Here is a 13,325-nt window from a genome sequence, read left to right as displayed (position 1 = left end):
GTTATCAGTCAAGAAATACACTTACCTTGTAATGATTGCAAGCACAAATCGGGTTGACTATTAAAAACTATTTTATAAATTAAAAACATCTACAAATAGGCTTTCCAAACATAAATCAACTTACAAGTTCTAGGAGACATCTCATCACAGAATACATTCGATAAGTTTCTGTGTGCTGTCAAGCAAATTGCTAGTCATAAATATACACCCTTTAATCATATATTCTGCAAATCAATATCAAATAGGAGTTTCCTCACCTATAAGAGCAGAGGTGAATAATAAAGTTAAGCCATGAGAAGAACCTAAAGTGTATTGTCTATTTTTCATACAGTTCTTATCCATCTGAAAAGCACATAGGAAGCAGAAATCCATAGGACTGTATTTCAGAGATTTTTAGTGGGAATAAAAACCTTGCTGGGAGAAGTCTCATGTCTATAGTTTCCTTAACTGTCCAGGGCAGATGAGAACCATGTGAAAAACATGCAACATAGGAAATAGGTTGGATAAGACCTTTAAGATCATCAAGTCTAACTGTAAAATGTAGGGATTATTACAACAACTTACATTATGGTATTCTTTAGGAAGAAGATACTGGTCAGGACTGACTGATAAAATCCCTGTATTAATTAGCCCTTTCCTTGTCATAAAATAAAGTATCCTCTCCATTTCCTGCACACAGCGAATACGCACAAGCCCCCGAACAATAATATGATGGATGCATTTTTGAGGGGTAAGAGCCTCCTGCAAAGAGAAACAAAGAATAGGAAGCGTCAATTGCCTAATATTCATATTTTTTCATGCACCTACATTATATATAAACTGTAAGTGAGACAGCAAAAATTAATCGTGAATCAGGTTTCTGAGAACATTTTAAAAGCAAGTTTTATGGAAGTTTCTTGCTAGCAAGCTTTACACAGTAAGGTAACAATTTATTAAGCTAAATGAACACAGAATAAAACCAAACAAGTCTACAACTACTCTTGCAAACTTCATGGTGTGCTCCATTGGTATAGAAATGATTTTGAAATGTAACCCTGACTGGAAAATGAATCTACCTGGTGGCAGGTAGAATGTCCTGCTCAACATGGCATTCCAATACAATCCATTCCAAAGTGGCATTCCAATTAAAAAATAATTAATCTCCAAAACTTTCACATAAATGCAGACATCAGTACGTGAAAGCTTCAGTATATGAAACTCGAGCAGTTCCACCAAAGGCAGTGTGATAGAGTTAGTGTAAATAAAAACAATCACTTCCCTCTCCAAAAATCAATCATAAAGCAACCACAAAGACTGTTTAGAAATGTTCAGGCATCCTTTTAAAAGTTAATAGCTTAGCAGACACAGTAGAGTTTCAGTTCTTGAAAAACTTTTGTATTTTACTGCAAAAGAAGCTCCTAGGCATCATAATAATAATAATTTAAAAATCAAACAAAAATCAAAGAAAACCCAGGCAATCTTAGAATGGATTTTCAAAAGGATGGGAGCAATTTTCCTGGTCCATAGGAGATGTCCAAGCAGAGAGTCTAATCATTAAGAAGAGCATCTACATCACAAATAAGTAGCTATTATTTGTAAACAAACGTATTTACTATTAGCATCTCTTACCTTGCAGTTTGTATACCACAGAGCCAAAATCAGGTTTCTTAAAGCCAAGTACATGGTAGGGTCTCGTGAGTATTCTGGGAACTCGTAGAGCTCATCCAGTTCCATGACATCTGGCCTCACACAAAGTGCTTTCCCACATTCATTGGGCTGGTAAAAAGGCTGGAAATACTTGTTCATGCCTGCAACTGAATAAAGACACACCAAGAACTAGTCACATTCCATGATATCTCCACCAGATCCTTTTCTCTCTAAGACGATCCATTCACTTCACACAAGTAACGACGCCTTTCAGCCACTAGCTGCTTTCAGAATGATTTCACTTACATTGCTCTCCCCTCCCCGGCCCTCTAGGCTGTGCAGTATTAATTACTGTTCTGCTACCTGATGGATACATCTTGGACCTATCAGAGCTTAAGTTTTGGCAGAGAAACACTAGGTGCCCTCAGATGCCATGATGAGTCCAACAAGGAACAGGATCTAAGCTCAAGTCTAAGGTCTAGCATCACTGCACAGGCTCATGCAAAACTCTGAAAAGTCCAATTTTACCGTTGGACTCAATGATCTCAAAGGTCTTTTCCAACAAAACAATTCTGTGATTTTATGAACCCCTCTCATCTTCAGCTCCCAATATTGCCCAGAGCAGGTAGCAACTAAAAATGATCATCTTCCATGTGCAAAATTGGTAGGTCTGCATAATGAAGTTTTCTTTTTGTTAAGCAGATAAATATCTGTTGAATTACAGACTAACAAATTTATTTTCAGCACCTAAGGAGAGCAAAGACTGCTAAGACAACAAAGAAGCTGAACTTTCCTCAAAGCACTCTGAGATGAGTACGGGAATCCTGAATCATCTTTCTCCCTACCTGACCTATTCTGCAGAAACGCACTCCCAGGCTGTCCATCTAACAACTGTCATGAGCAAAAAATTAACCTAAACAGAATCCAAGTGCCTTAAGAAACCAAATCATTTTCTCTAAAGCCCCAAAGACCCACAATGTCAAAACTACCAGAATCATGTTTTGTTTTGATAAACCTTTATTTCCTTAAGAACACAACCAATCTTTAACTACCTGCATGTTCATTCACGTTTCTATCCACAAATGACAGGTGGTAAAAAGAAAGCCTATGCAGTCTGTGCTTACTCTCTGAAGAAATGCCATGTGAGATGTATCACCTTTATCTTACAATCAAGTAAACTGCATCATAGAAGTACAGAGGCAATCACACAGAGAGTGGATATTAGTACTGAGAACAGAACCGGTATTTTAGAACCAGGAGCATTATGTGCCTTATAAACTCAGTTATGCGACAAAATTTATTACACCTATTCAAGCAACAGAGCCCTGTGGATGGCCCTTACCAGTCAAATTAGGCACGCTCTTTAAGTGCTCTAACTTCACAAGGTTGGATTCACCAGGTAACCGATTAGTGCTGGTACAGGATGGACTCATGCCCACGCAGTCTGGATAATATGCAGCTAGAAAGGGAGCTGCCACACTGTCTTTCAGCAAAGGAGGGAGTATGAGCATGGAGTACCACCAATGGTCTGAAACTTCAGCCACTCTCTGGCCAAGCGGAGAAGTGAAGGAAAGAGGGGAGAAGAGAACACGTCAGTACTTTGAAAACGTTGGAAAATGAACCCATTCCCCCCTCCCTCCAAAACTGAGACCAAAAAGCACTAGAAGAACCAATCTCAGAATTGCAAGTCATAAAGACATTTTCTCTCCCTCTTTCCCCTTCCTCAGCCTGACACAGAAAACCTGTAGCATTAACTCTTCCTCAGAAACAGAGATGAAACTTCACGAACTCCACACTCATGTGGAAAGCAAACAGATGAGACATGCCACGACAACACATCTATGCCTTATCAGGCCCTTTACAACATTTACAGTTGTTTATGCATCCAGACACCTGAACTTAGATTAAGTCTATACTAACTGATCAATTTAATTTAGATTCCGCTATGCTCATGAAAGACCTTCTAAAACCCTCACAAACACTAGGATTCAGCCTTAATTTACAAATCAAACGTGCATTAAGGAAACAAAAATGCAGAGCTTCTACAACAGCCAACAATAAGTTTGAGCATGTTTCCAGGACAGAGGTACCTCAAGTACATTTGCCAACACTGGTTTATTCAATATCAGATCATACTAAATCTGAAATGCAGGGTTACATCATCATAAATCCACTGCAACACCAACATACGTCAAGTCTAGTTTTGCATTATGAGGGAGAAGAGAGAGAAAACATGTTTTGATGTTTGCTTGCAGTCTTCAAAAAGAGGGCAGTAGCTTGACTAAAGACAGAAACCACCTGAAAGACAGGGAAATTTCAGGATGGGGTATTTTATTTTGCCTGATAAGAAATAGGAGTAAACCTTGAATTGGGGGCCACAATTCGAAGACAACACGAACCACCTGAAAGCTAACTGGTACAGTCACGGAAAAGAGGAAAAAGATGATGAAGTAGAATGCCCTAGGCTCTGTTGCAAATACTGTCTGACAGTTTCCTGAGAAAAATGCACAAATACTGCCATAATTGGTCAAAGGACCGAGGAAAGGAAAGAAATACATCATGCCTTAAGATTGCTTTCATATTCTAGAAGAAACAAGGAGGTACAGCCACTACTCACCAAATCCTCAGGCATCGAGCACTGGTCTGAACCCTCAGTCTGAAAGAAAAGTGAAGGGTATCAGAGCAATTCTTAAGCTGTACAACAAAAAGTAAATACAAAACAAAGTGATTCAGCCATAGCATAGTTCTTTAAACTTAAAAAACAAACAAAAGATGTTATAGTGTTAGCCTTCTGTAGCAGAGATGATTATGTTAGTAAAAATAAATAACAGAGAAATGCATAGCTAACAACATACCATAAAGCAAAAGCACCCCAGAAAATGTTTCTCATAGTTTCTACTGATCAGACATCAAAATACACATTTTACTCCATGAAATTTAGTGGAACACTGAAACAAACAAAAGGGGAAAAAAGGAATTTTATAGAGACATTCTGGAAAGATTCTACTTTTTCCAGAGAGACTCTTCCAGTCTAGACTATGAAAAAAAGTTTCTCATTTATTTTAAGAGGATCTTTACCACCAAGTTTCAAGATGTGGAGAGGAGGGAGCTGGCCTCTTCTCCCAAGTGACAGGGGACAGGACAAGGGGGAATGGCCTGAAGGTCCGTCAGAGGAGATTCAGGCTGGACATCAGGAAAAAAATTTTCACAGAAGGAGTCATCGGGCACTGGAACTGAATGCCCAGGGAAGTGGTTGAGTCATGGGTGGATGAGGTGCTGAGAGGCATGGTTTAGGGAGTGTTAGGAATGGTTGGACTCGATGATCCCGTGGGTCCTTTCCAACCTGGCGATTCTATGATTCTATGATGAAATGCTGGCCCTTCTGATTTTCACATGGTCAGCATTTTCATGTTCTAACTATATAAATTCTATGGCACTACAAGAAGCCTTCCAAATTTCAGGAGTTATCTTCATGGTGAAGCTGAGAGTTTTCCTGTAAAGCCCCACAACAAACTTCCTGGAAGTTAATAAAATCCCACTGAGCTTTTCAAATGCCTTCCTCAATAATGAAGCACGGCCAAACAAAACCAAAATAAGCATTTTGCTGTATGTCTATTTTGTACATGCAGATAATCTTTCCATAGCTTCAGAATGAAGGACTTTACAATTGACCGTGCAGAGAAAGAATATCCCAGATACTTCTTTCTTGACATTTTCACTCTGGAAACAAGAAATCCAAACAGCATGTAGCCCTGTGACCATGTAGCTATCCAGGCCATCAGAGAATCATTTTGGCATTAGAAACATTAAGGAGCAAATAAGAAGAAATTAATGCCTGCAAACAAGAAGTATCAGCTCATTGTTACTTTCAACAGGAGCAAAAATCTTCTGCGTTACCTTGGTGGAATTGTTTAGTTTCATACCACATCTGTAGGTTTTTGCTATTTGTGGTGTCAGCTGGATTTCCTTTGTCAGCTGACGCCACTTACCACAGTCTGGCTTTGTGCACTGCACCTGCAAGCCAAAAAACAAACATGATTTTACTTGTTGCTATCTGACTACAGGTAAGATTAATGAAGCATAACTAACTAAGCAGTTAGAAAGTAGGGAGATGTGAGGAAGTTGTCAAATATTAATTGTTGAAATCATTCTCATGTAATCCTCAGGTCATAAGTAAGACATTTGGTATACAGAAACCTTGTGCCTGTCTTCCCCAAGACTGAATTTCTCCAAAGAACCTAAGGTTTCTGTCTTCCCCAAGACAGAATTTCTCCACAGAACCTAACTCTAAAATTAATTCAACGCCCATTCACTATGGTCTTCAGTGGGTTTTGCAAGCATTACTGCAAAAACATATCATTCACCACTTCAGCAGCAACAACAAACTTACTTCAATTCCAGTCTCTCCCGTGCTTACGAGAAACACAAAATCTGTTTTGGAAGTCTTTCACAATCATACCTGCCTACGGCTGGCACACTCTCTTTTCCCTGCCACGTCTTATTCTACCTGAACATCATGCATCTTAGTTGCTACTTCACTGAAAAGCAAGCGAAGGCTGCTTTTGGTGGTTGGAGAAGGTCACCAACAATGGGGGAGATGACTAGAATTATTATCTTGAGCTTTTCCATAGTTGTCTAACACTAAAAACCGCCCCCCCATAAAACTCAACTGACCTGCTGCTTGTACATAATAGTATCAGAAACTCACATCACAACATCACATTGACATATACCCTATTAAATAAATCACCCTCCATCTTACCCAGTAAGGAAGCTGTTGATCAGCCATGAAGGCTTTTGGACTGGGCTCACTTTTACCATTACTCGTCCAAATCCTTTTCCAGGCAGTATATTTCTCATAACCATCTTTATGGCTAAGACAAAAAGAAAACAGCAAGCAGTCAGAAAACTAAATATCTAGTTCATTTTGAGCAGCAGCAGGCATTCTAAAATTAAGCATTTTATGTAAGGTCACAGAAATAAGGCTGTAAAGTGTCCTATATTTTTGCTATTAAAAAAAGGGGAAAGTCATGGTTCTTACAACAGCAATAAATTGCATCCTGACCACTATGTTATCCTGATCATGAGCACATTTCCTGGTATGTAAGGCCTGGACCGAGTCACAGGTAGAGCTGAGCACATAAGCACACAAAAGTCTTAACAGAGCTGGACTCAACTCCCACTCAAATGGGAAGGAGCTTGGAGCTGAAAGCACTCTGTGAACCTGATCAGTCTTCATGGTTACCAAACAGCAAGAACTAAATCTGCTTACTGATAGGACATTACAGAGAGGCAAGGTCTCCTGAACTCACAGTTTAAAGCAAATATAAAGGAAAACAGATGTATTTTAAAATTCTCTGATGTTGTTTTAAACAAAACAGATGTTTCAGAATAACTGTACGCATGAACCAGCCTGCCTAAAGTAAGCAGTTTTGTTCACACTGTTGTGTGATGATTAGTCCACACAACACCTTCAGTTCCAGACCCAATATCTAAGCCTCACTTAGCAGAAAGCAAGCACAGAGGACAAGACTCTGTATTATGTTTCTGTACATGATGTTTCAACAGCTGTAAAAACTGCCAAATTTTAATAAGCACTGAAAAGGCATGACCCCAACTGGCAAATCTACCTTCGATAATAGTGGTCAAAACATTCATTGCAGAAGTGTTCCCCACAGGAAAGATGATACCATCTAGACGTATAACCATTTTTAGCACATCTGTAAAGCAGAAGACATAGAAATAGTTTTACAACACATTTAGAAAAAAAAAAATCTTTCTATTGATGGTAGCACATTCTAGAATATGAACAAAATACTCAGAACAAGCCAGAGCTTTCTGTCACATTCACAAAGGCCGACTTGCACAAGGCACTACAGTCATACAAATAACAATAAAATCATTTCAATTGTCTCAAACATTTCCAGTTTCCAAAATGAGCAACACCAGATGCAAAGGAGGCCAAACATACACAATGTGCAGTTTTATAGTCAGTCTGGCTTCCAGCAAGCTCCCACTAACAATAGTCAACTGAGCCTGTCTTTAGTACCCTTTAAGCAGACATTTCCTGAACATGAAATACGTTTGCTCTTATAATATGTGCTGTGACACACTAAGCGTTTTATAAATGTATAAGAAGAAAAAGTCCATCTCCACAGAAACTTAACAGTTCTTTTACGTTGTTCCATTTTGTTCTGACATTAGTGCAGGGGTGGGAGGGATCATTTAAATTAGTGTTTTTCTTGTATGTGTGATCAATTGATTTATAAATCATTACAACATCCCACCACCAGAACAACTGATAAAACTATAAAGACAAAGCTGAACACAAAACAGATGTCACTCTTTTTTCCTTTTCATGTGACTGAGTTCACTGCAATTTTAACCCAATGAGAGAAAACCCTGAGGAAGCACTTACACATGCCAGGCATTTATTCTGTATTCCTCCCAGAAAGAAATATCCATTAGCAAAGATTATATTCATCAGACAAAGCGATCACTTTTCACTTGGAAAACTCTCATTAAACTTAATGAAATGATTCAAGATTCATGAGGTAAAAAGCACAAGGTAAAAAGCAGAGACCTAAGCCACTAACTGAAATAGCTATGAAATTATCTCATCTCAAATAAATAGCATTGAAAGTACTTGGGGGGGAGCTAGAAATCAAAATATCAAAATAACAATTCAAAAAGATGACTAAGCAGTATCTATTGTTTTCTAAATAAAAAACGTAATCCCACCAACGCTGATCTCGGCTGCTTATTTCCCCTACAAGTCTCTTACGCAACTGCAAAACCATGTAGCATTCCTATCACAACATGCAGAATACACTGACCTCCTGCCACCAAAGAACAATCTGCACAATCAGGTGAAGCCCTGAACTATTTTATAACATCGGAAAACAAATTAAAAAAAGGAAAATTTGTCTCAATTAACCAGGGAGGAAGGAATGCTATATAATTACAGTCTGCCCACTGCATTATGAGGTCTAACACGTTGCTTATCATAGATATGCCTTGCCAGTATCACACATTCAATACTGCCAGGGTCAGAATGCAAAATCACTTGTGCAAGTTCACAGTAAGCCATGAAGAACTCAAGAATAAAGAGTTCAAGTAAGTAAAACTGTCTCCCAAGACCTAAAACTTCAAGATCAGAATCTCACCTCACTGCAAAGTATTCCAAGGAAAGGGCGATAAAGACTTTCCGCAGTAACTGATGGTTTCATTTTCCATCTTGAAAGCAAGTTTAGCTTCCTCAGATTACACTAATATGCTCTCAGTTTCACAGAAGAAAGGCGTGTTCCAGAAGACACCATTAATAACATAAATAAGCATATTCTAAAGATATTCTATATCTAAATTAGCAACTTGCACAGTACAGCTATCCACAACAGGAATAAGATGCCAGGAAAACGTCACAAGCCAAGACTCATATTGGTATCTTTTGATTCTCCCTCTACATTTAGAAACAAATGCATTTTTCAGAATATAGTTAGGATCCTAAACTTCAGCTGCAAGTTTAGAAAAGTCTATTGAAAACACAAATAAAAAGAAACAAACCTTTCAGCTGCACTGGCAAAGCAAACGGGACACGTTGCAGTGCATCCAGCTTTTTCACACTTTCTATATTTCTTTTCTGACGCTTCATCATCATCATCTGCTGCTTCAGCCGCTTTCTTCTTCACCTAATAAAGAATAGCTGAAATCTGACCAGATGGGACACAGATGCACCTTCTAGAAAATGGCATTCAGACAGTTTTGCAGCTCGTAGGTAGCATCGAAGGGTTAAAATTGTACTAATGAAAATTTTTGTATCTATTGTGAAATAGCTGCAGTATGAAACAGCTGTCAAAGTAGGTCAGTTTTTCTACCAAAAAAAAAAAAAACAGTAAGGCTGGAAATATCATTTAAAGCTAAAAATGTCTTGCCTTAGTCTAACTGATGCCACTGAAGAAATTATAAGCAAAGCTTCCAGTTTAAAATCATATTTTAAGCTCCACCACATGCTAATGAGTCAAACCTCATACATTCATTCTGTTTCTCCTTCAGAAAATCTCTTCTTCACATACTTATTGGTATTAATTAGTGGCAATCTTATCTGTGCCTGAAATAAAATGGTGGCTTTTTTTGGACTCCAGATACAAAGCTGTATACCAGATGTCTCTTCTGGGCCTCAAAGGTATTGCATATTGTGTTGGTTTAGGCCTCCATCTGGATCAGCAAATAGCTCTGGCTGGCTGTACAGCAACCTGTGAGTGTACTTTTAACACATCAAATATTTACAGGTTATATTGCGTATTTTGTCTTTTCTGAGTATTCTTTACAAATGAGACGTTTTGCCTACTTGTTTACAGAATTAATTAATTCTCTCTCTGAATAAGTTCTAAGTCTTGACTTACCACAAACTACCCATTTTCTTTATAAATATCAACAGAAAATAAAAACCACCAGACTATGAACCTATGCGTTCATAAATTATTATAAATACCTGTCTTCCAGAACTCCTCAGAGGAAGGTTGTCTGGAGACTGGTCTGAAGAACATGCCTTTTTTTTCATTCGCAGCCTTCCAGTTGACATTGTATTACTAGATCTGCAAAAAGAGGTGAGCAGTAGTTAAGAAGAAGAATTAAATTGCTTGACTTGGCAGAGTTTTCTAATCGCTCGGGCACTACAGCCACTCACTGTAGTAGTCTTTTCAGAGTTACCTAGGTAAGAATCTGTTGAGCTTGACTATTAATTCAGGAGGAAAATGAGAATGAAGCACTGTGGGAAAGGAACACTACTACTATTTTAAACTAAATTCAGAGTTAAGATTAGATCCTTGAGTACATCTTGACAGGCTGTTCCAGATCAGCGTGCACTGGATTTCAATAATCTGATTTGCATTACGTGAAGACCTGGACTGGAATTTGGGTTGGCAACGTGAATAGACATCAGCTCATAACACAAGCACTGAAATACCACCAAAAGTAATGGTCATCCTGCTAGCTACTGATTTATTGATAGCAAGAGATTTGCACTGTAAAGCACTTTTCCAAACAGCATACTGACGAGGTGTTTAATGCCAGGTGAACAACCAGTTCCAAGACTTGCACACCCTCTTGTGAAAGCACATCAGAATTTAAAGTTTAAACGGCACTCGCATTGCAATTACAGGTGACTGGAATATCAGAAACTCGGTTGTTAAGCATACTGTAGGAAAAAAATAAAATGTTTATTCCACAAGAGAGCTCTGTAGCTATCTTGGACACATTGGGGGGAACACAAAAAAGGCCACAGCTTATCATGTAAGCTGGAAAGCACAGAATGTGAAAAAGTATGTCACAGAGAAATATGAAAGTATATTTAAAACAGTATTATCAAAGGCATTTTTTTCAACAGGGAGTAAAACGCAAACGACGAGAGCCTAGAGGCAGAATTAAATCTAAATGTGCTCTACAATGTAGAGAAAGGAAGTGGAAATAAACCCCATATAGTACAGCCTATATATGTTACCTTGCTGTAGTAGGGTAATTATATTTTTTAGAAAATAAATTGAGGCTGCTCAGTTCTCTCTGTTCCAGGCTGCGTCTTCCTAGTTCAAGCTGACACCGATGGACCTGGTAGCAGTAGCTTCATTCAGAAATTCAGCTAAAAGTACAAGTAACTAGAGGAAAGAATGGGCATTTTCACAAAGTTCCAGATGAAACTGATGCAAATCAAGTAAATTGGTGCTTCATTCTCCACTCGAGATAGAAGAAATTTGTTTGGGAGGGGAAAGGAAATCACATGCTGATATCCACAGAAGTGAAAAATTAGCTCAGACAACCCAATACAAAACATTACTTTCATTTTGTATGCACCCCGCCCCCAATTATAACTAATTAGAGGGAGGAAAAAATAATTAAGTCAATCTTTATTATCTAAAAAAAAGTATCACTCCACCATAACTTACCACTGTATGGGGGTGGGTGAGGTTGGAGAGTACAGAAAGGAAAACCAACTAGTTTCATTTAATCAGATTTCCTTAAACTACTGCGTAACACCCCTGGAAATGATGACTTCTTTGCCCAGGAGCTTTCCTTCTGGATCAGTGGCACAATATCTCTTTCTATCACCTTAGCTTGTGACGCCAGATAATCGTTCCTGCATGCTATTGCCTTTACACTCGGAGGCTACGAACTACCTTAGTGCCAAGCAAGGCACCAGACAACTCATTTTGGTGACTACCAGATGATCACAGTCTGGCCCTTCACCCAAGAAGGTAAAAGGACATACAGTTGTGCCATTGGGTGTAAAGGGTTATAAAAGGAAAAGTTGGCACTAATAGTTCACCAAGAAGCTCAGTAGCAATAATTAAGACTGAGAGAGGCCTCCTGCTTTGAAGGGTAGAGGCCAGTCACATGGAATCACCTATTTTGACTATAAGCACTACAGGAGAGAGAGGGAGGTGAGGAGAGGGAAAGCAAGCAGAGAAGAGCTTATGCATATAACTGTAAGCAAGGCCATCGCTTCCAGTTGTATCCCACTTTGTCCCCCTTTCAAAACAAACAACACCTAAACAACCCACAGCTCTTCAAAGAACAAGCAAACAATGTTTGTTTTACTAGGCTTTATATAACTCTACATGCATCCTATGAACATTATTATTGTATTGGCTGAGGAAATAAGCCCTTTAAAAAGAGAAGGAGGGAAAGGGAAAGGAGGCAGGATGAAGGGGGAAGGGAGAGGAGGAGAGGGGAGGGAGAAGAGGAGGAGGGGGGAGGGAGAGGAGGAGGAGGGGGGAGGGAGAGGAGGAGGAGGGGGGAGGGAGAGGAGGAGGAGGGGGAGGGAGGGAGAGGAGGAGGAGGGGGAGGGAGAGGAGGAGGAGGGGGAGGGAGAGGAGGAGGAGGGGGAGGGAGAGGAGGAGGAGGGGGAGGGAGAGGAGGAGGAGGGGGGAGGGAGAGGAGGAGGAGGGGGAGGGAGAGGAGGAGGAGGGGGAGGGAGAGAAGGAGGAGGGGGAGGGAGAGAAGGAGGAGGGGGAGAGAAGGAGGAGGGGGGAGTGAAGGAGGAGGGGGGAGGGAGAGGAGGAGGGGGCGGGAGAGGAGGAGGGGGAGGGAGAGGAGGAGGGGGGAGGGAGAGGAGGAGGAGGGGGAGGGAGAGGAGGAGGAGGGGGAGGGAGAGGAGGAGGAGGGGGAGGGAGAGGAGGAGGAGGGGGAGGGAGAGGAGGAGGGGGGAGGGAGAGGAGGAGGGGGGAGAGGAGGAGGAGGGGGGAGAGGAGGAGGAGGGGGAGAGGAGGAGGAGGGGGGAGAGGAGGAGGAGGGGGGAGAGGAGGAGGAGGGGGGAGAGGAGGAGGAGGGGGAGGGAGAGGAGGAAGAGGGGGAGGAGGAGGAGGAGGGGGGAGGGAGAGGAGGAGGGGGGAGGGAGAGGAGGAGGGGGGAGGGAGAGGAGGAGGGGGGAGGGAGAGGAGGAGGAGGGGGAGGGAGAGGAGGAGGAGGGGGAGGGAGAGGAGGAGGAGGGGGAGGGAGAGGAGGAGGGGGGAGGGAGAGGAGGAGGGGGGAGGGAGAGGAGGAGGGGGGAGGGAGAGGAGGAGGGGGGAGAGGAGGAGGAGGGGGGAGAGGAGGAGGAGGGGGGAGAGGAGGAGGAGGGAGAGGAGGAGGAGGGGGGAGGGAGAGGAGGAGGAGGGGGGAGGGAGAGGAGGAAGAGGGGGAGGAGGAGGAGGGGGGAGGGAGAGGAG

General features: G+C 41.1%; 1 protein-coding gene across 6 annotated transcripts in view; it reads right to left on the bottom strand.

The window, feature by feature from the left end:
• The window catches only part of KDM1B (lysine demethylase 1B), a 35,283-nt gene that overhangs the window by 20,392 nt on the left and 1,566 nt on the right, over window positions 1–13,325 (bottom strand). For 2 of the 6 annotated variants that reach the window (XM_054058330.1, XM_054058331.1), the window contains exons 3-12: window positions 11,126–11,276; window positions 10,118–10,220; window positions 9,190–9,314; window positions 7,257–7,346; window positions 6,389–6,500; window positions 5,524–5,640; window positions 4,244–4,282; window positions 2,969–3,173; window positions 1,609–1,793; window positions 565–741 (exon numbers count right to left, since the gene is read on the bottom strand). In XM_054058330.1, coding sequence (XP_053914305.1) covers window positions 565–741; window positions 1,609–1,793; window positions 2,969–3,173; window positions 4,244–4,282; window positions 5,524–5,640; window positions 6,389–6,500; window positions 7,257–7,346; window positions 9,190–9,314; window positions 10,118–10,207 — 1,140 coding nt within the window. In that variant the 5' untranslated portion in view covers window positions 10,208–10,220; window positions 11,126–11,276. The remainder of the gene's footprint in view (window positions 1–564; window positions 742–1,608; window positions 1,794–2,968; window positions 3,174–4,243; window positions 4,283–5,523; window positions 5,641–6,388; window positions 6,501–7,256; window positions 7,347–9,189; window positions 9,315–10,117; window positions 10,221–11,125; window positions 11,277–13,325) is intronic. The other 4 variants (XM_054058334.1, XM_054058332.1, XM_054058329.1 and 1 more) reach the window with 2 other exon arrangements.

Source organism: Cuculus canorus, chromosome 2 (genome assembly GCF_017976375.1).
Source record: "Cuculus canorus isolate bCucCan1 chromosome 2, bCucCan1.pri, whole genome shotgun sequence".
Classification (NCBI taxonomy): domain Eukaryota; kingdom Metazoa; phylum Chordata; class Aves; order Cuculiformes; family Cuculidae; genus Cuculus; species Cuculus canorus.
Note: the sequence above shows the minus strand (reverse complement) of the source record. Positions and strands in the feature narration are given on the sequence as shown.